Raw genomic sequence first — 26,687 nt, forward strand, 5'->3', positions numbered from 1 at the left:
GATTACAGGCTCCCACCACCACGCCCAGCTAGTTTTTTGTATTGTTAGTAGAGATGGGGTTTTGCCATGTTGGCCAGGCTGGTTTCAAACTCCTGACCTCAGGTCATCTACCTGCGTTGGCCTCCCAAAGTGCTGGGATGACAGGCGTGAGGCACTGCACCCGGCCCGTGTGAGGGACTCTTGACTCTGCCCCCCTGTGTGGGGACACTGCTCTCATTGTAAGTTCCCACTCAAACCTGGACAAAACGCCGTCTCCTTGTTCCCCAGTTGAAACACACTGACATTTTCTTTTCTATTAATCTTTAGATTTTTTTTTTTTTTTTTTTTGAGACGGAGTCTCGCTCTGTCGCCCAGGCTGGAGTGCAGTGGCCGGATCTCAGCTCACTGCAAGCTCCGCCTCCCGGGTTTACGCCATTCTCTCGCCTCAGCCTCCCGAGTAGCTGGACTACAGGCGCCCGCCACCTCGCCCGGCTAGTTTTTTGTATTTTTTTAGTAGAGACGGGGTTTCACCGTGTTAGCCAGGATGGTCTCGATCTCCTGACCTCGTGATCCGCCCGTCTCGGCCTCCCAAAGTGCTGGGATTACAGGCTAATCTTTAGATTTTTAAATTATATTTTAAAAATTGTTTTTTAATTGAACAGGTTCTAAAGATTGAGAAAACCTGAGGGAAAATCCTTGACAGGACAAAGCATATATAGTACAAATAAACTCCGTCTCACTTCAGATGAACAATCCAATGCTTTTCCTTTTCTTTCTTTCCTATGACCTATGGTAAAAAATTACATTTCATATTGCAACCCAAGAAGCACATATATACACACAGGATATATTGCAACAAAAGTTTTACAAAACAGGGTTTTCTATTTTGTCCTGTTCAATTTTAGTTCTTTTATTTTTTATTTTTTATTTTTTTTGAGACAGGGTCTCACTCTGTCACCCAGGCTGGAGTGCAATGGTGTGATCTCGCTACAACCTCCGCCTCCCGGGTTCAAGCCATTCTTGTGCCTCAGCCTCCCGAGTAGCTGGGATTACAGGCACCCACCACCATGCCTGGCTAATTTTTGTATTTTTTGTAGAGATGGGGTTTCACCATGTAGGCCAAGATGGTCTCAAACTTCTGGCCTCAGGTGATCCACCCCCCTTAGCCTCCCAAAGTTCTGGGATTACAGGCTTGAGCCACCGCACCTGGCCATGTTTAATTCTTAAAAATAACCACCAACAGGGTTTGACTTGTAGTTTGCAGTTTGCAAAATACTCCTAATTCTCTTCCCCTAAGACAACTGTTAGCGATCTAGTCTGCATTCTTCTAGTTTTATTTTACACGTATATAAAACGCTTGCTTACGTTTGCAAAAGTGAGCACATACTATAACTTATGTGCCCTTTTTTCTGATCGTATACCTTGGCGATGTTCCCTGAGGAGTGTGTGCTTACAGTTCCCCTGGAGGCTAAATTCTGTGGGTCCCCCTCCCCCAGGCCCCCCCAGAAAGATGTTACCAACAGCACCTTCTTTTTCACATCTGGGTAGTCTTCCTCAATTAATTTTTCATCTTGTATTTAGCCAGTTATCTATGTATGAACCTTTTTTTTTTTTTTTTTTTTTTTGAGACTGAGTCTTGCTCTGTCACCCAGGCTGGAATCCAGTGGCACGATCTTGGTTCACCGCAACCTCCACCACCTGGGTTCAAGGAATTCTCCTGCCTCAGCCTTCCAAGTAGCTGGGATTACAGGTGCCCACCATCACACCCAGCTAATTTTTGTATTTTTAGTAGAGATGTGGTTTCACCATGTTGGCCAGGCTGGTCTCAAACTCCTGACCTCAGGTGATCCCCCTGCCCCAGCCTCCCAAAGTGCTGGGATTACAGGCGTGAGCCATCATGCCCAGCCTATGTATGAACCCTTAAATTACATTTCAGCTATTAGTTTGTATACGCAATGCTGTGTTGGTCCCTTGGCAACCTTTTGGAAGTGTATCTGTAATGTATATCCTTAGGAATGGAAATGCTAGGTTAAAATGCATGTGTAATACCGAGTTTCAGTTTGGGATGATGAAAAGATTCTAGAGACAGATGGTGGTGATGGTTGCATGATGGTGCAAATGTACTTAGTGCCACTGAATTATACACTTAAAAGAAGCTTAAGATGGTCAATTTTCTGTTATGTATATTTCTCCACAATAAAGAAGGGAAAATAAGTAATGCATTGTAAGTTTGATATTACCAAGTTGGCGCTTTATGGCTTTTAAAAATTATTATTCAAAAGTAATACATGCTGCCAGGCGCAGTGGTTCACACCTGTAATTCCAGCACTTTGGAAGGCCAAGGTGAGTGGATCACCTGAGATCAAGAGTTCGAGACCAGACTGGCCAACATGGTGAAACCCCATCCCTACTAAAAATACAAAAATTAGCCAAGTGTGGTCCCAGCTACTTGAGAGGCTGAGGCAGGAGAATTGCCTGGACCCAGGAGGTGGAGGTTGCAGTGAGCCAAGATCGAACCACTGCACTCCAGCCTGGGCGACAGAGCAAGACTCTGTCTCAAGAAAAAAAAACAAAAAAACCAAAAACCAAACACACACACACACACACACACACACACACACACACAAATAATACATGGTTATTATAAAAATGGAAGCAATATAGGAGTACATAAAGTAAAATGTTAAATTTCCCCTTCAAGTTGTAGTTGCCACTGACACTTTGGTCTGTCCTCTCCCTATACCTCCCCATCTTTCTCCCTGCATCTTCAGTTTATTTACAGAGACACATGGCTAGGGCTTTTTTGGGGGTATGCGGGTTGTATTTTTTCTTTCTTTCTTTCTTTCTTTTTTTTTTTTTTGTTGGAGCTTACATATCCAGTAAGGATTACATTTTTTTTCTAAGAAAGATGAGATTGTGTTAAGCTGTTCTACTGCTTTCTTTTCCCACTAGCAATATGTCCAGGAGATCTTTCCAGATCAGGAAACACAGATTGACCTTTTTAATCTTTTTAATGACCACAGAACATTCCTTTGTAGGGACCAGCATTTCTGTATCAACTGGGTTGATGTTTTTTCAGAAGTACTTTATTCATTCCAGAGGGAGAACAGAGAGGAAATAATGGCAGGAAGTCACAGCAGCCCAGAAACAGCCCCTTCCAAAGGGCAGGCTGTGACCCCACGGCAACTTTGCAGGCACCTCCCTTGATTTCCTGTGGGTTCCTCAGGTAGCCCATCATGCGAGAGCTGCCCCAGGACAGGTTTAACAGCAGGAAGATCTGGGGTAGCTCAGATGGGCTCTGGATCACGCTGCTGGGCTGGAATCTTAGCTCCCCCAACCATAGGGGTAGCCCCTGAGCCAGTCCCTTCACCTCTCTGAACTTTAGTCTTCTTTCTCATCTGTGAAATGAGGATGATGGGAGTCGGTGCCTCCTGGTTTGTTGGAAGGATTCAGTTAGATAAGGTGTGATTCAATGCCATGAGGCCACCTTGCTACTCAGGCAACGCCTCAGATTCTCCCCTCCTCCTCTCACAGCCACAGCCAATCCAGTGGCAAGGGCTGCCGATTCTGCCTTCCCAACATGGCTATCCTGGGCCACTTCCTGGTTATCCTCACCTCCACCCTCACCCCCTCAGTCTGCTCTCCACACGCAGACAGAGGGAGCCGGTTAAAAGCTTACATCAAAGCCCATCCCTGCGCTACTCAGACCTTCTGGTGGCTTCTCTTCTGGCTCAGAGTAAAAGCCAAAGTCCTGGCAGGGCGCGGTGGCTCATGCCTGTAATCCCAGCACTTTGGGAGGCCGAGGCGAGTGGATCACTTGAGGTCAGGAGTTTGAGACCAGCCTGGCCGACATGGTGAAACCCCATCTCTATTAAAAATACAAAAATTAAGGCCGGGCGCGGTGGCTCAAGCCTGTAATCCCAGCACTTTGGGAGGCCGAGACGGGCGGATCACGAGGTCAGGAGATCGAGACCATCCTGGCTAACACGGTGAAACCCCGTCTCTACTAAAAAATACAAAAAACTAGCCGGGCGAGGTGGCGGGCGCCTGTAGTCCCAGCTACTCGGGAGGCTGAGGCAGGAGAATGGCGTGAACCCGGGAGGCGGAGCGTGCAGTGAGCTGAGATCTGGTCATTGCACTCCAGCCCAGGCGACAGAGCAACACTCCGTCTCAAAAAAAAAAAAAAAAAAAAAAATACAAAAATTAGCTGGGTGTGGTGGCACACACCTGTAATCCCATCTACTCAGGAGGCTGAGTTGGGAGGATTGCTTGAAGTCAGGAGGCAGAGGTTGCAGTGACTCACCTGAAATCTCGCCAGTGTACTCCAGCCTGGGTGACAGAGCAAGGCTCTGTCTCAAAAAAAAAAAAAAAAAAGTCCTTAGCTCCGCCTCCCAGGTCCTCCCTTGTGGGCCTGGCTGGCTCACTGCCCTCACCTTCTGCCTTGTTCTCTGGCCACACCAGCCTCCCTGTTGTTCATCAGCACCGCCAAATGCGCTCCTGCCTCAGGGCCTTTGTACCTGCTTTCCCTGCTGCCTGGACCATCTCCCTGATGACCTGAGGTCTCTCCTCATGCATGGCCTCATCAGAGAGGCCTCTCCTGAGCATCCTATCAAAATAGCCCTGTCTTGTCCCTGGCAAAACAAAGCCACCGAAGAATGAGAGAGGCCTTTTTCTCCCCTGGCCACCTCCCTAGAGGAGCTGCTCCCCTGAGGGGCCCAACAGGGACCCTTGTGCCCTGGATTCCGACTCCTGGCGAGTGCTGGCTCTCCCTGTCTGTGTCTGCTGCAGGCGAGAAGCCCTACAAATGCTCAGTGTGCGAGTCTGCGTTCAACCGCAAGGACAAACTGAAGAGACACATGTTGATCCACGAGCCCTTCAAGAAATACAAATGCCCTTTCTCGTGAGTAGAGACTGCCATGCAGGGTGGGTAGCAGGGCAGATTCTCCAGGGGCACTGCCCGGGAGGGTGGGACAGATGTCAGGCCTGAGGGCAGGCCTCTCCCTTTTTTTTTTTTTTTTTTTTGAGACAGGATCTCACTCTGTCACCCAGGCTGGAGTGCAGTGGTATGATCTTGGCTCACTGCAACCTCTGCCTCCTGGCTTCAAGCTATTCTCTTGCCTCAGCTTCCCAAGTAGCTGGGATTACAGGCGCCTGCTACCACACCTGGCTAATTTTTGTATTTTTAGTAGAGATGGAGTTTCGTCATGTTGCCCAGGCTAGTCTTGAGCTCCTGACCGCAAGTGATCCATCCACCTTGGCCTCCCAAAGTGCTGGCATTACAGGCATGAGCCACCGTGCCCGACCAAGCCTCTCTCCTTTTATCCTGTCCTGGGCCCTGTCTGCCTCACTCCCCACCCTACCTCCTTGCCCAGCCCTTAGGGTGGACAAGGCGGTCCCTTGTGCCCAGGGCTAGCAGAGGGGCCAGCAAGAGCGTCCTAAGCTTAGTGAACTCCCCCTGACCGGTGTCTTTGGGCTTTAGGACACACACAGGCTGCAGTAAGGAGTTCAACCGGCCGGACAAGCTGAAGGCCCACATCCTCTCCCACTCTGGTAAGTGGCTCTTGGGCCTGACAGGAGGGACTGGTTCAGCTCTAGTTTACCGGGATAGACCCGCCAGGAGGAGAAAGAGCAGACATATCCCGTGAGGCTTGTTTTCCCTGCCTAGCACATTCCAGCCAGCACTTTCACTTATGTGGGCTATGAGCCAGGCCTGTATTAGGGACTTTAGGATGAACAGAGATGAATCAGACACAGTCCCCCAGTCCAAGGAGGAAGCTGACCTGAGCAGAGATGACTCAGTCAGAGCAGTGCCCAGTGTGATAGAGGTGTGGACCAGCTGTGGAGGGAATCAGATTCCAGGCGGGTCCAAAACATGGCCAGGAAGCTTCCTTGATAGGGCAGGGCAGGGGTCTTCAAGTCACTCCTCAGCTTCTCAGCAACTCCTCAGAGCAGACTGGCTGGCTTTCCACATGCCAGCCAAGGTCTAGAACAAGGTTCTTCAACCCTGGCACCACTGACATTTTGGGCCAGATAATTTTTTTTTTTTTTTTTGAGACAGAGCCTCACTCCAGCACCCAGGTGGAGTGCAGTGGTGTGATCTCAGCTTATTGCAACCTCTGCCTCCCAGGTTCAAGTGATTCTCTTGCCTCAGCCTCCCAAGTAGCTGGGATTACAGGTGCCTGCCACCACGCCCAGCTAATTTTTGTATTTTTAGTAGAGATGGGGTTTTCACCATGTTGGCCAGGCTGGTCTCGAACTCCTGACCTCAAGCGATCTGCCCACCTCAGCCTCCCAAAGTGCTGGGATTACAGGTGTGACCACCGGCGCCTGGTCTGAGCTAGATAATTTTGTCCTGGGGGCTGTCCTGTGCCCTGTAGGATGTTTAGCAGCATCCCTGGTCTCTATCCACTGGGTGTCAGTGGCATCCCCTCCACAGCTGTGACAATCAAAAATATCTCTAGGCACTGCTGAGTCCCCTAGCGGGTAAAGTCTCCCCTGTTTGAGAAGATTTACAGAAAGAAGTCAGTCACTAAAGAAAGTGTGAAAACTGGGAGAGTAGGTCAATGACTTGGACACACAGAGCTGGGTTGGAGTCTTGGTGCTGCCACATTCCTGAGCCTGAGATGACCAGACAAAGTGAGCCAAGGTGCAGGTAGTGAGCGGCTGTTCCAGGCAGAGGAGAATGGCAAGTACAAAGGCGCAGAGGCAGGAGCCAGCGTGGCATCTCTGAGGAGAGCGAGTGTGGCTGGCACAGAGAGTGGCTGAGACAAGGCAGACAACGAGGGTGGAAAGAACTGGGGCCAGATCACACAGGCGCTGGTGGGGCAAGAGCCTGGATTTTATTCCCAGTGCGAGGCACCGTTGCGGGGTGAAGGTCTGGATGCTTCTCACTGACTTTCCCTTGCCCTCCAGGCATGAAGCTCCACAAATGCGCCCTGTGCAGCAAGTCCTTCAGCCGCCGTGCCCACCTCGCCGAGCACCAGCGCGCCCACACGGGCAACTACAAGTTCCGCTGTGCTGGCTGCGCCAAGGGCTTTTCCCGCCACAAATACCTCAAAGATCACCGCTGTCGTCTCGGCCCCCAAAAGGACAAGGACCTGCAAACCCGGCGGCCCCCCCAGAGGAGGGCAGCCCCCCGCAGTGGCGGCAGTGGTGGGCGCAAGGTGGTGACCCCCTTGCCTGACCCGCTGGGGCTGGAGGAGCTGAAGGACGCAGGGGCTGGGCTGGTGCCCGAGGCTGTCCCTGGCAAGCCGCCCTTCACAGAGCCAGACGCGGTGCTGTCCATCGTTGTGGGTGGTGCGGTGGGCGCGGAACCTGAGCTGGTGGTACCTGGACACGCTGAGGGGCTGGGCTCCAACCTGGCTCTGGCGGAGCTGCAGGCCGGGGCTGAGGGCCCATGTGCCATGCTCGCTGTGCCTGTCTACATCCAGGCCTCGGAGTGACGAACCTGAGGTGTGTTTCCTGGGCAGGCCTGATGCTCCTGTTTGGGTCCAGGGCCCTGGGGGCAGACTGCTGATCCTTACCAGTGGAAGCGAGCCATTGAGCCATTGGCAGAAATCCTTCTGAATGTCATTCAGAAACTTTGGCCCATGGTCGCCCTCCTGTGTCCCCTCTCCTGCTGGAAAGCCCTGCAACATTCTAGGATCAGGGGTAGGGCTGCCTATGGTTTCTGGGCAGAGCCACGGCCGGCAGGAGAGAAATGGCTGAAACCTGAGCAGCCCAGAGTCCCGCTAGTCTAGGCTGGTGGTTGGGGCCCCTGGGAGAGAAGACAGGGAGTTCCTCCCCACTCTGCCTCCAGGCTGCCTCTGGGTGGCCTCTAGTCCGCTGTTCTTCAGGAGGCCTGCCATAAACTCTTCGGAGTTTATGTGTTGGACCTTTTCACAGACGGTTCCCCACAGTGTCCTCAGACAGCTCTGTGATGTAGCTTTTAGGAGGCACTCAGGTGTGACGGTTAGACTGCAGCTATGAGACAGATCTGGCTTCAAATCCAAGAGTTGCCATGCATTTGCTGTGTGACCTTGGGCAAGTCACTTCACCTCTCTGAGCCCCATGTTCCTCATCTGTACAATGGGGCTTACTGATACTACTACCTCATAGGGTTGTCCTGGGGATCCAGTGCGATGAAGTGCGCCAGGGGCTCGGCACGGTGCCCGGCACGCAGAAAGTGCTCAATAAATATTTTTGTTATAATATGTGTCCGGGTGGCATGGGCCAAGCTGTGGCAGTTTCGTTCTTTGCCCCTAGGTGGCAGCACTCCCATCTGCAGCTTGTGGTGGCTGAGGGGTCCTGGGCCCCTCACACAGGGAGCCCTGGAGAGGTGATGAGGGAAGCAAGGCTGGGCACAGCAGCTCATGCCTGTAATCCTAGCACTTTGGGAGGCCAAGGTGGGCAGATCACCTGAGGTCAGGAGTTTGAGACCAGCCTGGCCAACATGGCGAAACCCTGTCTCTACTAAAAATACAAAAATTAGCCAGGTGTGGTGGCGCACGCCTGTATTCCCAGCTACTTGGGAGGCTGAGGCAGGAGAATCACTTGAATCCAGGAGACAGAGGTTGCAGTGAGCTGAGATCGTGCCACTGCACTCCAGCCTGGGAGACAGAGTGAGACCCTGTCTCAGAAAAAAAAAAAAAAATTTGCTAGGCATGGCGGCTGGTGCCTATAGTCCCAGATATGCAGGAGGCTCATGTGGGAGGATCACTTAAGCCCAGCAGGTCGAGGCTGCAGTGAGCTGAGATTGTGCCACTGCATTCCAGCCTGGGCAACTGAGCAAGACCCTGTCTCAAAGATTAAAAAAAAAAAGGAAATTGGGAACACCTATCCACAGAAAACGGTCCAGGACAACACCCCATGGGGGTCAGGGTTTGTACTCACTTGTGGGAATTCGGGATTGTTAGCCACCTCCAAATCCATTGTAATCAAGATCAGAAATTCCTCTCGCGTGGGCATCTGGAGGCCGTCAGTGTCCCCACGTCCAGTGCTTCCTCCTCCCCCTCAGCTGGTCCAGGTGGGAGGTGGATCGGGCTCATGAGGAGGCGGGAAGGAGAAAAGGGCCTTGACTAGTGTTTTCTGTTTATCTTCACAGCCACCCTTCTGGGCTGTCAACTCCATTTGATGACTGAATTGTTTTGAAGGCTGGCAGGTCCCTCAGTCATCTGTGTTGGAACTCAGGGCTGGAGCCCAGAGCCAGGCCCAGCTTCCCACGTCCTCAGGAAGGGTGTGAGGCGGCAGGAGGGACAGAGTTGATGGGGGTGAGGTGTGAAAGTGTACCGGCCTGCACAAAGGCCCAAGGGGGACTGGTGGGGACAGGAAGTCAGAGGGGATGCCCCTGGAGCTGGGCCTTGGCCTGGGGTGCTTTGATGGGTGGATGGATAGGGGAAGGTGTGCTGGAGGAGAGCAGGGCATGCACAAACACCTTGGGGTGGGAGAGTGCCGGGCCTGCTATGTTCTGGGATGTTCCAGGATGACCAGAGGTCTTGGAGGAGTAGGTGGGTAATGATCATGGCTGATGCTTCCAGCTTCTCCACACGAGGAACACTGTGCCAGGCTATTTACAGTCACATCGCCTCAGCCTGTCATGTGAGTGCTGTTACTTTCCATATTTTACAGCTGAGAAAACCCAGGCCCAGAGGGGCAAACTTCCTTACCCAAGCTCACACAGCCAGGAAAGCTGCAGAGCTGGGACTCAAGCTGGAGGAGCCTGCCTCCATGGGTTCTTAGCCACTTTCTGTGATTGAAGTGTGGGTTGATGAATCAGAAAGGGACTTAGATATGGGTTAAGGAATCTGGACTTTATTCTCTGCATAATGAAGGAGTCGTGGGAGACAGTGAACATTTAAAAAAATTGTAAGAATGGCATTGAAAGAAATGTGAAGAACGACATCTTTAGCCGGGTGTGGTGGTTCACGCCTGTAATCCCAGCACTTTGGGAGGCCGAGGCACGTGGATCACGCGAGGTCAGGAGTTCGAGACTAGCCTGGCCAACATGGTGAAACCCCATCTCTACTAATAATACAAAAAAATTAGCTGGGCGTGGTGGCGCACGTCTGTAATCTCAGCTACTTAGGAGGCTGAGGCAGGAGAATCGCTTGAACCTGGGAGGCGGAGGTTGTAGTGAACTGAGATCGTGCCATTGCACTCCAGCCTGGGTGACAAGAATGAAACTCCGTCTCAAAAAAAAAAAGACAACTTCTTCCTATTTAAGTGGTTTTTCTATTGCTTCTTCCTGTCAGTGTACACAGGCATACATGTCTACTGGTAATCACAAGAACTTACATTAATTAGTTATCGAATGCCTGGCACCATCCCCAGCACTTCAATGGAGGCGCTACTTTTAAGCCCATTTTGCAGCTGAGATGAAGCAACAGGAACATTAAGGCTAAGCAGCCCGAAGTTACACAGCAGGGAAGTAGCAGAGCCAGGCCACAGATAAGGACGTACCAAGATCAGCTATAATGTTTAACAGGAAGTTGGTGACAAATCCCAGCACTTTGGGAGGCCGAGGTGGGCAGATCACAAGGACAGGAGATTGAGACCATCCTGGCTAACATGGTGAAACCCCGTCCCTACTAAAAACACAAAAAATTAGCCAGGCGTGATGGCACGCACCTGTAGTCCCAGCTACTCGGGAGGTTGAGGCAGGAGAATCTCGAATCCGTGAGGCGGAGGTTGCAGTGAGCCGAGTTCATGCCACCACACTCCAGCTTGGGGGACAGAGCAAGACTCTTTCTCAAAAAAATAAAATAAAATAAAATAAAAATAAATAAATAAATGAGAAAGTTGGTGATAGCTGCTCCAGGACCCCAGGGGCCTCCACTGAACTCCAAGATGCTGGACAGAGTGGAGCATAAAAAGAGGCTGGCCTAGGCCTCCAGGGTCTCACTCCATCCCCAGAAAGATCACAGTCTTTGACCCGGCGCGGTGGCTGACTCCTGTAATCCCAGCACTTTGGGAGGCCAAGACGGGCGGATCACCTGAGATCAGGAGTTCGAGGCCAGCCTGGCCAACTTGGCGAAACACCATCTCTATTAAAAATACAAAAAATTAGCCATTCGTGGTTGCGCGTGCCTGTAATCCCAGCTACTTGGGAAGTCGAGACAGGAGAATCTCTAGAACCCGGGAGATGGAGGTTGCAGTGAGCCAAGATCTCACCATTGCACTCCAGCCGAGGTGACAGAGTAAACTCCTGGACATGTGAGTGTCAGAGTAAGAGTAAACTCTGTATCAAAATAAATAAATAAATAAATAAAAGTCCATCTCAAAAAAAAAAAAAAAAGAAAAAGAGAAAGATTACAGTCTTTGGTATCAAGCAGAGCTGGGTTTGAATTCTGTCTCTGCCCCCTCCTATCTGTGTGACTATGGCAAGTCACTTCACCTCTCTGAACCTCAGTTTCCTCGTGTCAGTGTGGAGAATAATAGTACCTACGTGGCGAGGTTGATGTCACAATTCAGGGAAATAATTCAGGTAAAGCAGAGATCACAAATTGCCGCTCATGGCAGCCTCCAGACAGTTTGGCATTCACAGTGTCTGAAAAAGTGAGCCAACATTTAAAAACAAATTTAAAATATACTGCAGTGGTGAAATGTGAGACGCTACGCATCAGGAATGACACAAGGATGTTATGCTGTTATGACTCCAATATTACATTAGCGGCCTGGCCAGAATAATAGAGCAAGAAAAAGAAATAAATAGTATCAGGATTGGAAATGGTGAGATAGTAGCAAGGGTGCTGAAATAGTAGCAAGATCAATATATACAAATCGACTATGCTCCTCTACTCCAGAAGCAATTAGAAAATGTAAAAAATTGGGACATTTGGGCCAGGCGTGGTGCCTCACACCTGTAATCCCAGCACTTTGGGAGGCTCAGGTGGGCGGATCACAAGGTCAGGAGATCGAGACCAACCTGGCCAACGTGGCAAAACCTCGTCTCTACTAAGAAATACAAAAAATTAGCCGGACGGCCGGACGCAGTGGCTCAAGCCTGTAATACCAGCACTTTGGGAGGCCGAGACGGGCGGATCACGAGGTCAGGAGATCGAGACCATCCTGGCTAACACGGTGAAACCCTGTCTCTACTAAAAATACAAAAACTAGCCGGGCGAGGTGGCGGGCGCCCGTAGTCCCAGCTACTCGGGAGGCTGAGGCAGGAGAATGGCGTAAACCCGGGAGGCGGAGCTTGCAGTGAGCTGAGATCTGGCCACTGCACTCCAGTCCGGGCGACAGAGTGAGACTCCGCCTCAAAAAAAAAAAAAAAAAAAAAAAAAATTAGCCGGGCATGCTGGTGCGTGCGTGTAATCCCAGCTACTCAGGAGGCTGAGGCTGGAGAACCAATTGAATCGGGGAGGTAAAGGTTGCAGTGAGCTGAGATCATGCCACTGCACTCCAGCCCAGGCAACAGAGTGAGACTCCATCTCAAAAAAATAAAAAAATAAAAAAACAAAAACACTCATTTCCTCTGATAGTTTTCCTTGGCCAATCTGTCTAACATAGGCCCACCTCCATCATTCTCAAATTCCTTACTCTATTTTATTTTTATTCATCACCCTTGACATTATATTAGACATTTGTTTATTGTCTGTTGTCCTCATTAGAAACAAAAGGTCCACAAAGGCATCGACTTTTGTCTCTTTTGTTCCTGATATATCTACAGTGCTTAGACCTTCCCAGGAATTGTTCGATCAATATTTGTCGAGTGAATAAACAACAGCACTTTGAGAGAAGAAGGCCCACTTTACCCACCCCCTCCTCTCACCCCAGGGAGGCCAAGGGGGAATCTGTCATGTAGGCTGAGATAGGACTGGCCCAGACTCCAGGGAAGTAATGTCTGATATAAAAGGATATTTTCCTTTGTTCAAAGAGGGAGCAGAGAATATCTGGGCCAAATGACTAATGCAGGTGGCTTGGAAGTCTCCGGCGACAGAGCAGGTGTCCCTGTGACCCAGGAGAACTGGCTGGACTAGTTTTGTCTCCCTTGGGGAAGAAGGAGTGGAGGTGGCAGCTACTGGTGCTCCCAACCCCCAAGGCTGCCAGCAAGTGACCCCCCACACACAAAGCTTTCAGGGCCTGAAGGGTGGTGATCAGGGAGGTGAGCAGGTTTCACCTGAGGACTGGGAGTGAACTCTTACTAGTTGAGGGTGCCTCGGGTAGGCTTAGGCACAGAACCCAGAGGCAGGATGCCAAGGCCCAACTTTAAGGGCCTTGGTTCCTTTGAAGAATCACAGAGAATAAACAGTCCCAGGGAGGGAAAAGGTCTTGTCCAAAGTCTCATCGAGGCAAGGCAGCTTCCCAGGTCGCTGCTTCCTCAGTCCACTTATTTATTCATGGAACAAATATTTCTTAAGTACCTACTACGTGCCAGGCATAGTTAGTTCTTTGATGATACATCATGAGCAAAACAATTATTTATGGAGATCCTTTGTGGAGGAAGCAGAAGATAAACAACGAAGTAAATAAGTAAGTTATAGAAGTTAGGAGGTGATGAGTATTATAGAGAAGGAAAAAAAGTAGAGGTGAGTAGAGGTTTTGAGAGTTTGGGGGTTGCTGATGTGTTTGAGGAAGAGTAGAGAGGCCAGTGTGGTTGGAGTGAGGCACTGGAAAGGAGGAGGGCAAGGAGGTGATGGGAAAATCATGACATCACGTAGGGACTTGAAGGACATTGAAAGGACTTTGGGTTTTACTTGAGGGATGTGGAAAGCCATTGGAGGATTGTGAGCATTCAGTGACTGGATCTGACATACGTATATATGTCCAATGTCAAAACATATGTATATATGTGTATATATGTGTGTATATATATGTATATATGTGTGTGTATATATATGTCAGATGTCAAAAAAAAAATATATATATATGTTTTGGTTTTTTTCCTGAGACAGAGTCTGTCTCTGTTACCCAGGCTGGAGTGCAGTGGTGTGATCTCGGCTCACTGCAACCTCCAACTCCCAGGTTCAAGCGATTCTCATGCCTCTGCCTCTTGAGACTACAGGTGCATACCACCATGCCCGGCTAATTTTTGTATTTTTAGTAGAGAGGGGTTTCACCATGTTACCCAGGCTACTCTTGAACTCCTGGCCTCAAGTGATCCACCCGCCTTGGCCTCCCAAAGTGCTGGGATTATAGGGATGAGCCACTGTGCCTGGCCAAACACATACTTTTTAAAGGATACCTCTGCTTACCATGCAGAGAATGAACTGGAAGGAATAAAGATGGAGACAGGAAGGCCAATGGGGAAGAGTATTAGGTTCCTCTTGCTTCTGTAACAAAGAATCAGAAACTTAGTGGTTTAAACCACACAGATCTTACCACTCTGGAGGTCAAAAGTCTGATATGGTTCTCACTGGACTAAAATCAAGTGGTTGGCAGGGCTCTGTCCTTCTGGAGGCTCTAGGGGAGAATCTGTTCCATTGTCTTTTCCAGTTTCTAGAAACCACCTGCATTCCTTGGCTTGTGGCCCCTTTCTCCATTCAAAGCCAGAAGGGCAGCATCCTGCCAGTCTCTGACTCTGAAACGTTTTGCTTCTGTTTTGTGATTACGTTGAGGCCAGCTGGATAATCCAGAATAATCTCATCATTTCAAGCTCTTTTTTTTTTGAGATGGAGTCTCGCTCGGTCGCCCAGGTTGGAGTGCAGTGACACTATCTTGGCTCACTGCAAGCTCTGCCTCCTGGGTTCACCCCATTCTCCTGCCTCAGCCTCCTTGAGTAGCTGGGACTACAGGTACACATCACCATGCCTGGCTAATTTTTTTGTATTTTTAGTAAAGACGGGGTTTCGCCGTGTTGGCCAGGATGGTCTCAATCTCCTGACCTCGTGATCTGCCCACCTCGGCCTCCCGAAGTGCTAGGATTACAGGCGTGAGCCGCTGTGCCCGGCCATTTCAAGCTCCTTAACACTTCTGCAAAGTCCATTTAAGGTGAGATTCTGGGGATGAGGACAGGGACCTTTGAAAGACCATTATCCTGCCCACCAGGAGGCTACTGCAACAGTGCAGGTACTTTTGACCAGAGTGACAGCAATGAAGATGGTAAGAAATGATAGAGTTCTGGATATATTTTGAGGGTAGAGCCAACAGGACATTCTAAAGGATTGGATGTGTACTTTTCCTTCCTCATGCAGGGAGACTTCTAGTCTACCTATGCCTTGGGCCTGGGCCTGAGTGAGGATTTGGGTTTCCCTGGGGTAAGGTCCAGGGAGTCATAGTCATTGACTGGAGCCTGTGTGGCCGTCTAGGGCCTGCTGCATGGCCTGCATGTGGTTAGACAAATGGGTATGGAGTAGGCCCTGTAACCCACCATTAGCACGAGTATAGGGTCCTTTCAGGGTCAACAATCTCACCCGCCTCCCCCTCACTCCTCACTTAACCCCTCAAGTTCTGCTGGGCCGGGCCTTTCCTGCCCCCGTTGCTTACTTTGCCCCACTCCCCTGGGAGGTCAGACCTGCTCCCAGGCCCACCACACTTTATTTATTTACCTGTTTGTATGTGTGAATGTCTCTGTTCATTCATTCATTGGCATGTAGGCAGAATAGCACAGTGGCTAAACGGGTTGCCTTTACAGTAAGAATCCCAGCTCTGCCTCCTACAAGTGTGTGATCTTAGGCAAAGTGTCCAACCTCTGTTAATGTATAAAATGGGAACAATAAAGCCTACCTCATATAGTTGTGTGGGCTAAATGAGGTAATGCATGTAAAATCCTCGGCTCAGTATCTGGCTTAGCATAAAGTGCTGAATGAAGATTCTGTTATTTTCTCACGGTTCAAGTGCCAACCAGACCACTCAGTAATGGTGTGGTCTTCAGCAAGTGATTCAACCTCTCCAAGCTTCTGTTTCCTCAGCTGTAATCTGTACCTGCCTCATAGAACTATAGTTGGATGATTAAATGAGATAATCTGGCTGGGCGTGATGGCTCACACCTGTAATCCCAGCACTCTGAGAGGCCAAGGTGGGAGAATTACTTGAGCCCAGGGGTTTGGGACCAGCCTGGGCAACATAGGGAGACCCTGTCTCTACAAAAGATATAAAAATTAGCTGGGTGTGGTGGCACACACCTGTGGTCACAGCTACTTGGGAGGCTGAGGTGGGAGGATCGCTTGAGCCTGGGAGGCAGAGGTTGCAGTGAGCCATGATCGTGCCACTGCACTCCAGTTTGGGTGACAGAGTGAGACCCTGTCTCAAAAAATAAAATAAAATAAAAATAAATAAATAAATGAGATATACTATGTAAGCTGTCTGTCAGAGCGAGGGTTCCATGGATGATAATGATTATGATTCCTGTGGTTATTATTTCATAAATATCGGTTGAATACATATTCTGTGCTAAGGCCTTTGTCTGTGTTGTCACTGAATCATCAGAATGGCCTGGTGAGGAATATAGTGTTATTTCTGTTTTGCGGATAGGAAAACCAAGGCAGGTAAAGCACATAGCTGAATGGTAGAGCCCCACTTCTTTTTTTTTTTGAGACGGAGTCTCGCTCTGTCGCCCAGGCTGGAGTGCAGTGGCCGGATCTCAGCTCACTGCAAGCTCCGCCTCCTGGGTTCACGCCATTCTCCTGCCTCAGCCTCCGAGTAGCTGGGACTACAGGCGCCCGCCACCTCGCCCGGCTAGTTTTTTGTATTTTTTAGTAGAGACAGGGTTTCACAGTGTTAGCCAGGATGGTCTCTGATCTCCTGACCTCATGATCCGCCCGCCTCGGCCTCCCAAAGTGCTGGGATTACAGGCTTGAGCCACCGTGCCCGGCCTCGGCCCCCACTTCTAATCTAGGTTTGTGTGGTAGGCACCAAAACATGTTCCCTCTTCATTACTTCAACGCACTTTTAAAAATTGAGATAAGGGGCCGGGTGCGGTGGCTCACGCCTGTAATCCCAACACTTTGGGAGGCTGATGCGAGTGGATCACAAGGTCAGGAGTTTGAGACCAGCCTGGCCAACATGGTGAAACCCCGTCTCTACTAAAAATACAAAAATTAGCTGGGTGTGGTGGCACATGTCTGTAATCCCAGCTACTCTGGAGGCTGAGGCAGGAAAACTGCTTCAACCGGGACCCGGGAGGCGGAGGTTGTGGTGAGCCGAGATCGTACCATTGCACTCCAGCCTAGGCGACAAGAGTGAAAGTGTCTCAAAAAAAAAAAACAAAAAAAAACAACAACAAATTGAGATAAGGCCAGGTGTGGTGGTTGTAGCCTATAATCCAAAACTTTGGGAGGCCGAGGTAGGCAGATCACCTGAAGTCAGGAGTTTGAGAGTTCGAGACCAGCCTGGCCAAAATGGTGAAACCCTGTCTCCACTGAAAATACAAAAATTAGCCGGTTATAGTGGTGGGTACTTGAAACTGGGTGGTGGAGGTTGCAGTGAGTGAGCTGAGACTGCGCCGCTGCACTCCAGTCTGGGCAACAAAGCGAGACTGTGTCTCACACAATAAAAATAGAAATTGAGATAAAATTCACATGACATAAAATTGACCATTTTGGCCGGGTGCGGTGGCTGATGCCTGTAATCCCAGCACTTTGGGAGGCTGAGGCGGGCAGATCACCAGAAGTCAGGAGTTTGAGACCACCCTGGCCAACACAGTGAAACCCCATCTCTACTAAAAATGCAAAAAATTAGCCAGGTGTGGTGGCAGTGCCTGTAATCTCAGCTACTCAGGAGGCTGAGGCAGGATAATTGCTTGAACCTGGGAAGTAGAGGTTGTAGTGAGCCAGGATTGCACCACTCCACTCTAGCCTGGGCAACAGAGTGAGACTCCAGCTACAAAAAAAAAAAAAAAATTCACCATTTTAACTAAAGTATACAATTCAACACTTTTTAGTACATTCACAATATTGTGTAACCATCATCACAATCTAGTTACATAACATTTTCATCATCCCAAAAAGAAACCCTGTACCCATTAAGCACTCATTCTCCTTTTCCCCCCTCTCTGGATCCTGGCAACCACTAATCTGCTTTCTATCTCTATGCATTTGACTATTTTGAACATTTCATATAGGGTCAGCCTGGGTGACAGGATCTCACTCTGTCACCCAGGCTGGAGTAGAGTGATGAAATCACAGCTCACTGCAGCCTTGAACTCCTGGGCTCAAGTGATCGTTCCACCTTAGCCTCCTGTGTAACTGAGACTGCAGACACACACCACCATGCCTGGCTAATTTTATTTATTATTCTTTTTTTTTTTTTTTTCAGAATTGGGGGTGTTACTATGTTACCTAGGCTGGTCTTGAACTCCTGGGCTCCTGCAATCTTCCTGCCTTGGCCTCCCAAAGTGCTGGGATTACAGGCATGAGCCACAGGGCCTGGCCCCATTCCTTTGCATTTGGATACCCAGCTGTCCTAGCACCACTTGTTGAAAAGACTATGCATCCCCCATTTAATGGTCTTAGCACACTTGTTGAAAATAAATTGACTATAGATGTATAGGTTTATTTTTGTACTCTCAATTCTATTCAACTGATGGATAAACTTCTTTGATTATTGTAGCTTTGTAGTAAGTTTTGAAATCAGTACAGTGAATCTTCCAACTTTATTTTTCTTTTTGAATACTGTTTTGACTATTTAGGGTCTCTTGCAATTCCATATGAAGTGTGGGATAAACTTGTCCATTTCTGCAAAAAATGCAGCTCAGATTTTGAAAGGCTTGTATTGAATCTGTTGAGCAATTTGGAGAGTGTTGCTATCTTAACAATTAAGTCGGCCGGGCGCGGTGGCTCAAGCCTGTAATCCCAGCACTTTGGGAGGCCGAGACGGGCGGATCACGAGGTCAGGAGATCAGAGACCATCCTGGCTAACACGGTGAAACCCCGTCTCTACTAAAAAATACAAAAAACTAGCCGGGCTAGGTGGCGGGCGCCTGTAGTCCCAGCTACTTGGGAGGCTGAGGCAGGAGAATGGCGTAAACCCGGGAGGCGGAGCTTGCAGTGAGCTGAGATCTGGCCACTGCACTCCAGCCCGGGCGACAGAGCGAGACTCCGTCTCAAAAAAAAAAAAAAAAGGTCTTCCTTAATTTCTTTCAACAAGGTTTGGTACTTTTCAGAGGACAAGCCTTTACTTTCCGTGGTTAAATTTATTGCTAAATGTTTTATTATTTTTGATGCTATTGTAAATGGAAATGATTCTTAATATCAATTTCATATTGCTCATTGCTAATGTACAGAAATACAACTGATTTTTGTGTATTGATATTGTTGAACCATGCTGAACTCATTTTTAGTTCTAATAGCTTTCTGTGTATTCTTTAGGTTTTTCTCTATATGAGATCACGTAATCTGCAAATATAAATAGTTTTACCTCTGGTTTTCCAATCTGGATGCCTTTTATTTATTTTTCTTGCTTAATTGCCCTGGCAAGAACTTTCAGTACAATGTTGATTGGAAGTGATGAGAGTAGGCATCCTTATCTTATTCCTGATCTTAGGGGGAAAGCTTTCGGCCTTTGTCTTCACCATTAAGTATGATGTTAGCTGTGGGTTTTGCACAGATGCTTCTTACCAGGTTGAGATCTTCCCTCCTATTCCTAGTTGGCTGAGTGTTTCAGGTTTTGTTTTTTTTGTTGTTGTTGTTTTTTTGTTTAATCAGGAGAGGATGTTGGATGAACTCTTTTTTACAACTAAAAATCAGCAAAGTCGGCCAGGCGCGGTGGCTCAAGCCTGTAATCCCAGCACTTTGGGAGGCCGAGACGGGCGGATCACAAGGTCAGGCGATCGAGACCATCCTGGCTAACCCAGTGAAACCCCCTCTCTACTAAAAAATACAAAAAACTGGCTGGGCGAGGTGGCGGGCGCCTGTAGTCCCAGCTAATCGGGAGGCTGAGGCAGGAGAATGGTGTAAACCCCGAAGGCAGAGCTTGCAGTGAGCTGAGATCTGGCCACTGCACTCCAGCCTGGGCGACAGAGCGAGACTCCGTCTCAAAAAAAAAAAAAAAGAAAAAAAAAAAAAAAAAAAAAATCAGCAAAGTCGGCCAGGCGCGGTGGCTCAAGCCTGTAATCCCAGCACTTTGGGAGGCCGAGACGGGCGGATCACAAGGTCAGGCGATCGAGACCATCCTGGCTAACCCAGTGAAACCCCCTCTCTACTAAAAAATACAAAAAACTGGCTGGGCGAGGTGGCGGGCGCCTGTAGTCCCAGCTAATCGGGAGGCTGAGGCAGGAGAATGGTGTAAACCCCGAAGGCAGAGCTTGCAGTGAGCTGAGATCTGGCCACTGCACTCCAGCCTGGGCGACAGAGCGAGACTCCGTCTCAGAAAAAAAAAAAAAAATCAGCAAAGTCCTCTGTATTTAATTTGGTGTAATTATGTGAGACCAAGTTTCATAATTAAGGTTTTATTTCATAATTAATGTTTTCAAGGAAGGTTACAAATATATGGCTGGGTATCTTTAACCATGTGACTTTAGTCAATTCCTACTTCTTTGGGCCTCGGTTTCCTCAACTGTAAAATGGAGGAGGATAGTAATGCTTATTTCATGGGGCTTAGAGGGATGATGGAGATGAGATGGGATTTTTGTGTGCAAAGGCACTTTGCAAATAAATAAAAACTGTTCTTCTATTGCTCCTCTTATTAGAGATAGTTTGTGTGTGTGTTTTTTTTGTTGTTGTTGTTCGTTTTTTTTTGAGACAGGGTCTCCCTCTGTTGCTCAGGCTGGAGTGCAGTGGTATCATCATAGCTCACTGTAGCTTTGAACTCCTGGGCCCAAGCAATTTTTCCACCTCAGCTTCCCAAGTAGCCTAGACTACAGGCTTGTGCCACCATGCCCGGCTAATTTTTAAATTTTTTTCTAGAGAAGAGATCTCACTATGTTGCCCGGGATGGTGTCAAACTGTGGCCTCAAGCAATCCTCCCACCTTGGTTTCCCAAAGTGCTGAGATTACAGGCATGAGCCACCATGCCCAGCTAGAGATGTTATTTATTTATTTACTTATTTACTTATTTTTCAGATGGAGTCTTGCTATGTCGCCCAGGCTGGAGTGCAGTGGCATGATCTCAGCTCACTGCAACTTCCACCTCCTGGGTTCAAGTGATTCTCCTGCCTCAGCCTCCCGAGTGGCTGGGAATACAGGTGTGCGCCACCATGCTCAGCTCATTTTTGCATTTTTTTAGTAGACTCGGGGTTTCACCATGTTGGCCAGGCTGGTCTCAAACTCCTGACCTCAAGTGATCCACCCACCTTGGCCTCTCAAAGTGCTGGGATTACAAGCATGAGCCACCATGCCCGGCCTAGAGATGTTTTATTAAATTGTAATGTAACATTTTTTGTTTTTTTGAGATGGAGTTTCGCTCGGTCACCCAGGCTGGAGTGCAGTGGTGGGATCACTGCAAGCTCCACCTCCCGGGTTTACGCCATTCTCCTGCCTCAGCCTCCTGAGTAGCTGGGACTACGGGTGCCCGCCACCTCGCCCGGCTAGTTTTTTGTATTTTTTAGTAGAGACGGGGTTTCACCGTGTTAGCCAGGATGGTCTCGATCTCCTGACCTCGTGATCTGCCCGTCTCGGCCTCCCAAAGTGCTGGGACTACAGGCTTGAGCCACCGCGCCTGGCCAATGTAACGTGTTTAATAAAGTACATAAGATATGTAAACGGCACTGATCTTAAGCATAAACACTGATGAATTTGTATACAGCCATGTGAACACCTCTGGATCCTGCTATTGAACCTGTTAGCACCTTGTAAGGGTCCTCTTTCTGGTCTGTACCTCCCTGGAGGTAACCATTATTCTGATTCCTACCACCACAGATTAGTTTTGCCTGTTTTTGAGCTTCATATATGTGGAATCATACAGGCTTTTGTATCTGGTTTCTTTCACTCAGCATAATATCTGTGAATCATCCAAATTCTTGCATGTACTAGTGGCTCATTCTTTTTCACACAGTTTTGAATAAGTTAATACGAGTTGGTCAAAGTTTGAAAAGGCTGTGTCTTTGTCTGAGAGACCAGAAAAATAAAGACCAGCAAAGCCCAGGGCTCTCCAGTATTGAGCCAGTCTACTCTGTGAATCTCTATTGTGGCAGCTGAATTCTCAGCCAAGATGGCAGCTACTGTGCCCACGTGTCACCACTCCCCTTCCCATACCCTGGGTAGACATCACAAATCCATCTTGAGCACTTTTTTTTTCTTTTTTTTTTTTTGAGACAGCTTCTCACTCTGTCACCCAGGCTGGAGTGCAGTTGCATGTTCACAGCTCACTGCAGCCTCAACTTCCTGGGCTCAAGTGATCCTCCTGCCTCAGCCTCTCGAATAGCTGGGACCATAGGTGTGTGCCAGCATGTCCAGGTAAGTTTTAATTATTTCTTGAGACTGGGTCTCCCTATGTTGCCCAGGCTGGTCTCAAACTCCTGGGTTCAAGGAATCTTCCCATCTTGGACTCCCAAAATGCTGAGATTACAGGTGCGAGCCACCATGCCAGGACAATGTTTGCACTTTTTTTACAAGAATTTCTGATGCAGCCTCAAAATTCTTTTCAACCCAGCGGTTCAGGTGACTAACACTAATTGCTTGTAGTTGGTACTTGATATAGTTTGGCTGTGTCCCCACTCAAATCTCATCTTGAATTATATCTCCCATAATTCCCATTGTTGTGGGAGGGACCTGGTAGGAGATAATTAAATCATGGCAGCGGTTTCTTCCATACTGTTCTTGTGGTAGTGAATAAGTCTCATGAGATCTGATGGTCTGATAAGGAGACACCCCTTTTGCTTGGCTCTCATTGTCTCTTTGCCTGCTGCCATCCATGTAAGACGGGACTTGCTCCTCCTTGCCCTTCTGCCATGATTGTGAGGCTTCCCCTGCCATATGGAACTGTAAGTCCAATTAAACCTCTTTCCTTTGTAGATTGCCCAGTCTCAGGTATGTCTTTATCAGCAGTGTGAAAATGGACTAATTACAGTAAATTGCTACCAGTAGAGTGGGGTGTTGCTAAAAAGATATCTGAAAATGTGGAAGTGACTTTGGAACTGGGTAACAGGCAGAGGTTGGGACAATTTGGAGGGCTCAGAAGAAGACAGGAAAACGTAGGAAAGTCTGGAACTTCCTGGAGACCTGTTGAATGACTTTGACCAAAAGCCTGATAGCGATATAGACTATAGGTCCAGGCTGAGGTGGTCTCAGATGGAGATGAGGAACTTGTTGGGAACTGGAGCAAAGGTGACTCTTGTTATATTTCAGCAAAGAGACGTGGCATTTTGCCCCTACCCTAGAGATTTGTGGAAATCTGAACTCCAGAGAGATGATTTAGGGTATCTGGTGGAAGGAATTTCTAAGCAGCAAAGCATTCAGGAGGAAACTTAGGTGCTGTTAAAGGCATTCAGTTTTATAAGGGAAGCAGAGCATAAAAGTTTGGAAAATTTGCAGCCTAACAATGTGATAGAAAAGAAAAACCTATTTTCTGAGGAGAAATTCAAGCTGGCTGCAGAAATTTGCATAAGTAACGAGGAACTGAATGTTAATCCCCAAGACAATGGGGAAAATGTCTCCAGGGCATGACAGAGGACTTAACAGCAGCCCCTCCCTTCACAGGCTGGGAGACCTAGGAGGAAAAAGTGCTTTTGTGGGCCAGGCCCAGGGTCCCCAAGCTGTGTGCAGCCTAGGGACTTGGTGCCCTGCTTCCTAGCCACTCCAACCATGGCTGAAATAGGGCCAATGTAGAGCTCAGGCCGTGGCTTCAGAGGGTGCAAGCTCCAAGCCTTGGCAGCTTCCATGGGGTGCTGAGCCTTTGAGTGCACAGAAGTCAAGAATTGAGGTTTGAGAACCTCCACCTAGATTTCAGAAGATATATGGAAATGCCTCGATGCCCAGGCAGAAGTTTGCTGTAGGGGTGGGGTCCTCATGGAGAACCTCTGCTAGGGCATTGCAGAAGGGAAATGTGGGGTGGGTGCCCCCACACAGAGGTTCTCCTCATGGAGAACCTCTGCCTCCCAGGTTCAAGCGATTTTCCTGCCTCAGCCTTCCAAGTAGCTGGGATTACAGGCGTGTGCCATCAAGCCCAGCTAATTTTTTTTTTTTTTGTATTTTTAGTAGAGATGGGGGTTTCACCACATTGGCCAGGCTAGTCTCGAACTCCTGACCTCAGGTGATCCACCCACCTAGGCCTCCCAGAGTGCTGGGATTACAGGTGTGAGCCACTATGCCCAGCCCATCCAGTAATTTTTATATCTTGCAATCTAAACCTATTCCTAAGTCGGTGTAACCATCCATTACTTTCAGTAAGTGGCTTGGTGCCACTTGTTTTAGGAGATTCCTTGCTGAAGCCTTTATACAGGCTCAATGCTTTCTGGCGTAACAGGTTGCTGTCAGTTGGAACATATTTTTTGTTCGTGTCTTCCACCTATAAGCTTAATGCTTTTTCTTTTCTTTTTTAAAAAATTTTATTTTCTTTTTTCCCCCCTCTAAGTAAGGATATAACTTAATGCCTTTTCTATCTTAATTAAGCACTTATCACACACTGTGGCTGTAACTTTTGCAGTTTGAGGTACGACAGCAAAACCAGCATGAATTTCTTTTTCCTCTTTCGCAATTCCAGGGCTAGATGATTCATTCTTACTGCAGATCCCAGTAAGCTCAGCATACGACTTTTTTTTCTTAAGCTGAGAACTTCCATCTTTACAATTAAAGGAAGCACTTTACAGCTTCAGTTTGGCATATCCAAACTGCCAGCGTTACTACTCTTGCACTTTGGGCTATTATTTAGTAAAATGAGGGTTACTCGAATGAAAGCACTGAAACACCGTGACAATCCATCTGATAACTCCTAAGCTGGTAAGTGACTAACAGGTGGTAGAGGTATGTTGGACAAAGGGATGATTCACATCACAGGTGGGATGGAACAGGATAGCATGAGATTTCATTAGGTCAATGGAAATTAAAAACTTATGAATTCTTTATTTCTGGAATTTTCTATTTAATATTGTCAGACCTTAGTTGGACAAGTGAAACTGCTGAAAGTAAAATCGCAGATAAAGGGGAGACTACGGTACTTAACTGGAGAAGATACTGCTTTGCTTCTGTGACCACAGAATTGACAGATTGAAATTGGAAACAACTATTGCCTTCACGCTTTTAAGATAACTTCACATGATGTAAAGTTCAAGCATACCGGTATCCCATTCTAGCAATAAATTTTTGAGCAGTGTTGCACACTTACTGTTATTTGTCTTACTATTATGCCACTCCTACAGAGCACAGGCCAAGGAGACTACATTTCCCACCATGCCACACGCCCTTTGACCCCAGCTAGACCGAAAAGACGCGCCTGGGAGCGCCTGAAGCCGGAAGACTATAGCCTCCCGGCTTGCAGCGCGCTTCCCTCCGTTAGATTTGAGGTGCGGCCGGCGCGTTGCCCACTGGGAGTTGTAGTCAGCGGCGCGTTGCCCTGACGCCGGCCGGGCCGGGCGTGGGGGCCTGTGGGAGGTGGCGCGGCCGGGCCCAGCTGCGGGGCGGAGGCGGAGGCGGAGGAGAGGCCTGCGGCGGCAGGGAGCGGCGGGGCTGGGAGCGGGCGCCGGAGCCGAGCCGAGCCGGAGCGGGCGGCGAAGGCCGGCGCGGCGAGCAGCAACCATGTCGGTGTTCGGGAAGCTGTTCGGGGCTGGAGGGGGTAAGGCCGGCAAGGGCGGCCCGACCCCGCAGGAGGCCATCCAGCGGCTGCGGGACACGGAGGAGATGTTAAGCAAGAAACAAGAGTTCCTAGAGAAGAAAATCGAGCAGGAGCTGACGGCCGCCAAGAAGCACGGCACCAAAAACAAGCGCGGTGAGGCGGCCCGGCCCCTTCCGACTTCCCACGGGTTCCCCCCAGGCTCCCCGGGCCCGGACTTCCCCCTTCGTGACTCACCTCGGGGTCTGGTCTGACCCTGGAACTCTCCGGGTCAGACTTCTTGCCGGATCTGGGACCCCCTCTCCGACTCCCTTCAATGTCTCCGCGATCCCTGGACTTTTTCATCGTCAGACTTATTCTGCTCTCTCCTCTCACCCTCTCTCCACCCCGCCAGGCCCCTTCAGACCCAATATCACAGCACTTTCCTCCGTCCGCACTCTGTCCCTTTCTCTTCCGCCTTTTTCTGCTCCCTTTGGCCTCACCCACCTGCCTAGCTACTGCCCCTGCCTCCTCCGCGGCTCATTTCTGCCCCCATCCTAGCATTTCTGTGCTTCCTGGTCCTACCTGTGCCCTCTCCCGGCTCCTCGGTGGAATCTGTGAGCTGCCCTTGGCTCCTCCCCGATCCCCTTAACTCAGAATTCTCGTTGAAAAGCCTCCTTGGTGGAGAGAAAAGGGGACTGGGGGAGAGGAGACCCCCTGATTCCTGCTTGTTCACTTGCTAAGTGAACTCGAGCAAGTTGCTCTCCCTTTGAGGCCTCAGTTTCCCCATCCGTCAGCCAGGGTTTGGCCTCAGTTGAGGCCTAAGGTGTCTTCTAGCGTTGTGATTCACTTCTTGTTGCCTCATAGCTTGGCCTTACCAAAGTTTCCCGTGGCGCAAGCCTTCACCCCGTGACTCACCGCTTCCCCATCCCTCTGAACCAGAACTAGAGACTCCCGACTCCTCCCCAGTCCCCACTACTGGGATTCAGGGCCGCGGCATCGAATCTTGAGGCATTGCTTACTTTACTTCCTGTTGGTGTATGGCTTTCTGGGCATTCTAAGTGCTTTGTGTTTTTCTTAAGTGAGATGAATGTGAAAATGCTTTAAAACTGTAAAGCTGTTTAGAAATATTTGCTTTTTCTTGTTATGGCCATGTGAGAGTGAAACAC

General features: G+C 49.0%; 2 protein-coding genes and 2 long non-coding RNA genes across 8 annotated transcripts in view; 2 read left to right on the forward strand and 2 right to left on the reverse strand.

Moving 5' to 3' along the window:
* The window catches only part of ZNF341 (zinc finger protein 341), a 63,792-nt gene extending 55,623 nt beyond the window's left edge, over positions 1 to 8,169 (forward strand). For 3 of the 5 annotated variants that reach the window (XM_033186134.1, XM_033186133.1, XM_033186137.1), the window contains 3 exons: positions 4,768 to 4,879; positions 5,459 to 5,529; positions 6,892 to 8,169. In XM_033186134.1, the coding sequence (XP_033042025.1) occupies positions 4,768 to 4,879; positions 5,459 to 5,529; positions 6,892 to 7,421 (713 nt within the window). In that variant the 3' untranslated portion in view covers positions 7,422 to 8,169. The remainder of the gene's footprint in view (positions 1 to 4,767; positions 4,880 to 5,458; positions 5,530 to 6,891) is intronic. The other 2 variants (XM_033186136.1, XM_033186135.1) reach the window with 1 other exon arrangement.
* A 676-nt stretch (positions 8,170 to 8,845) lies between these two features.
* Positions 8,846 to 26,368, reverse strand: LOC117068667. Its single transcript, XR_004431202.1, has 3 exons — positions 26,104 to 26,368; positions 14,144 to 14,231; positions 8,846 to 9,740 (listed from the first exon to the last, which is right to left on the reverse strand). It is a non-coding gene; the product is annotated as an uncharacterized LOC117068667 (long non-coding RNA).
* On the reverse strand, positions 24,814 to 26,093 carry LOC117068666. The gene is made up of 2 exons (XR_004431201.1): positions 25,777 to 26,093; positions 24,814 to 25,631 (listed from the first exon to the last, which is right to left on the reverse strand). It is a non-coding gene; the product is annotated as an uncharacterized LOC117068666 (long non-coding RNA).
* The window catches only part of CHMP4B (charged multivesicular body protein 4B), a 47,044-nt gene continuing 45,723 nt past the window's right edge, over positions 25,367 to 26,687 (forward strand). The window contains exon 1 of the mRNA XM_033186139.1: positions 25,367 to 25,695. Coding sequence (XP_033042030.1) covers positions 25,506 to 25,695 — 190 coding nt within the window. The 5' untranslated portion in view covers positions 25,367 to 25,505. The remainder of the gene's footprint in view (positions 25,696 to 26,687) is intronic.

The sequence above is a fragment of the Trachypithecus francoisi genome, unplaced genomic scaffold (genome assembly GCF_009764315.1).
Source record: "Trachypithecus francoisi isolate TF-2019V2 unplaced genomic scaffold, Tfra_2.0 Lachesis_group21, whole genome shotgun sequence".
Lineage (NCBI taxonomy): Eukaryota > Metazoa > Chordata > Mammalia > Primates > Cercopithecidae > Trachypithecus > Trachypithecus francoisi.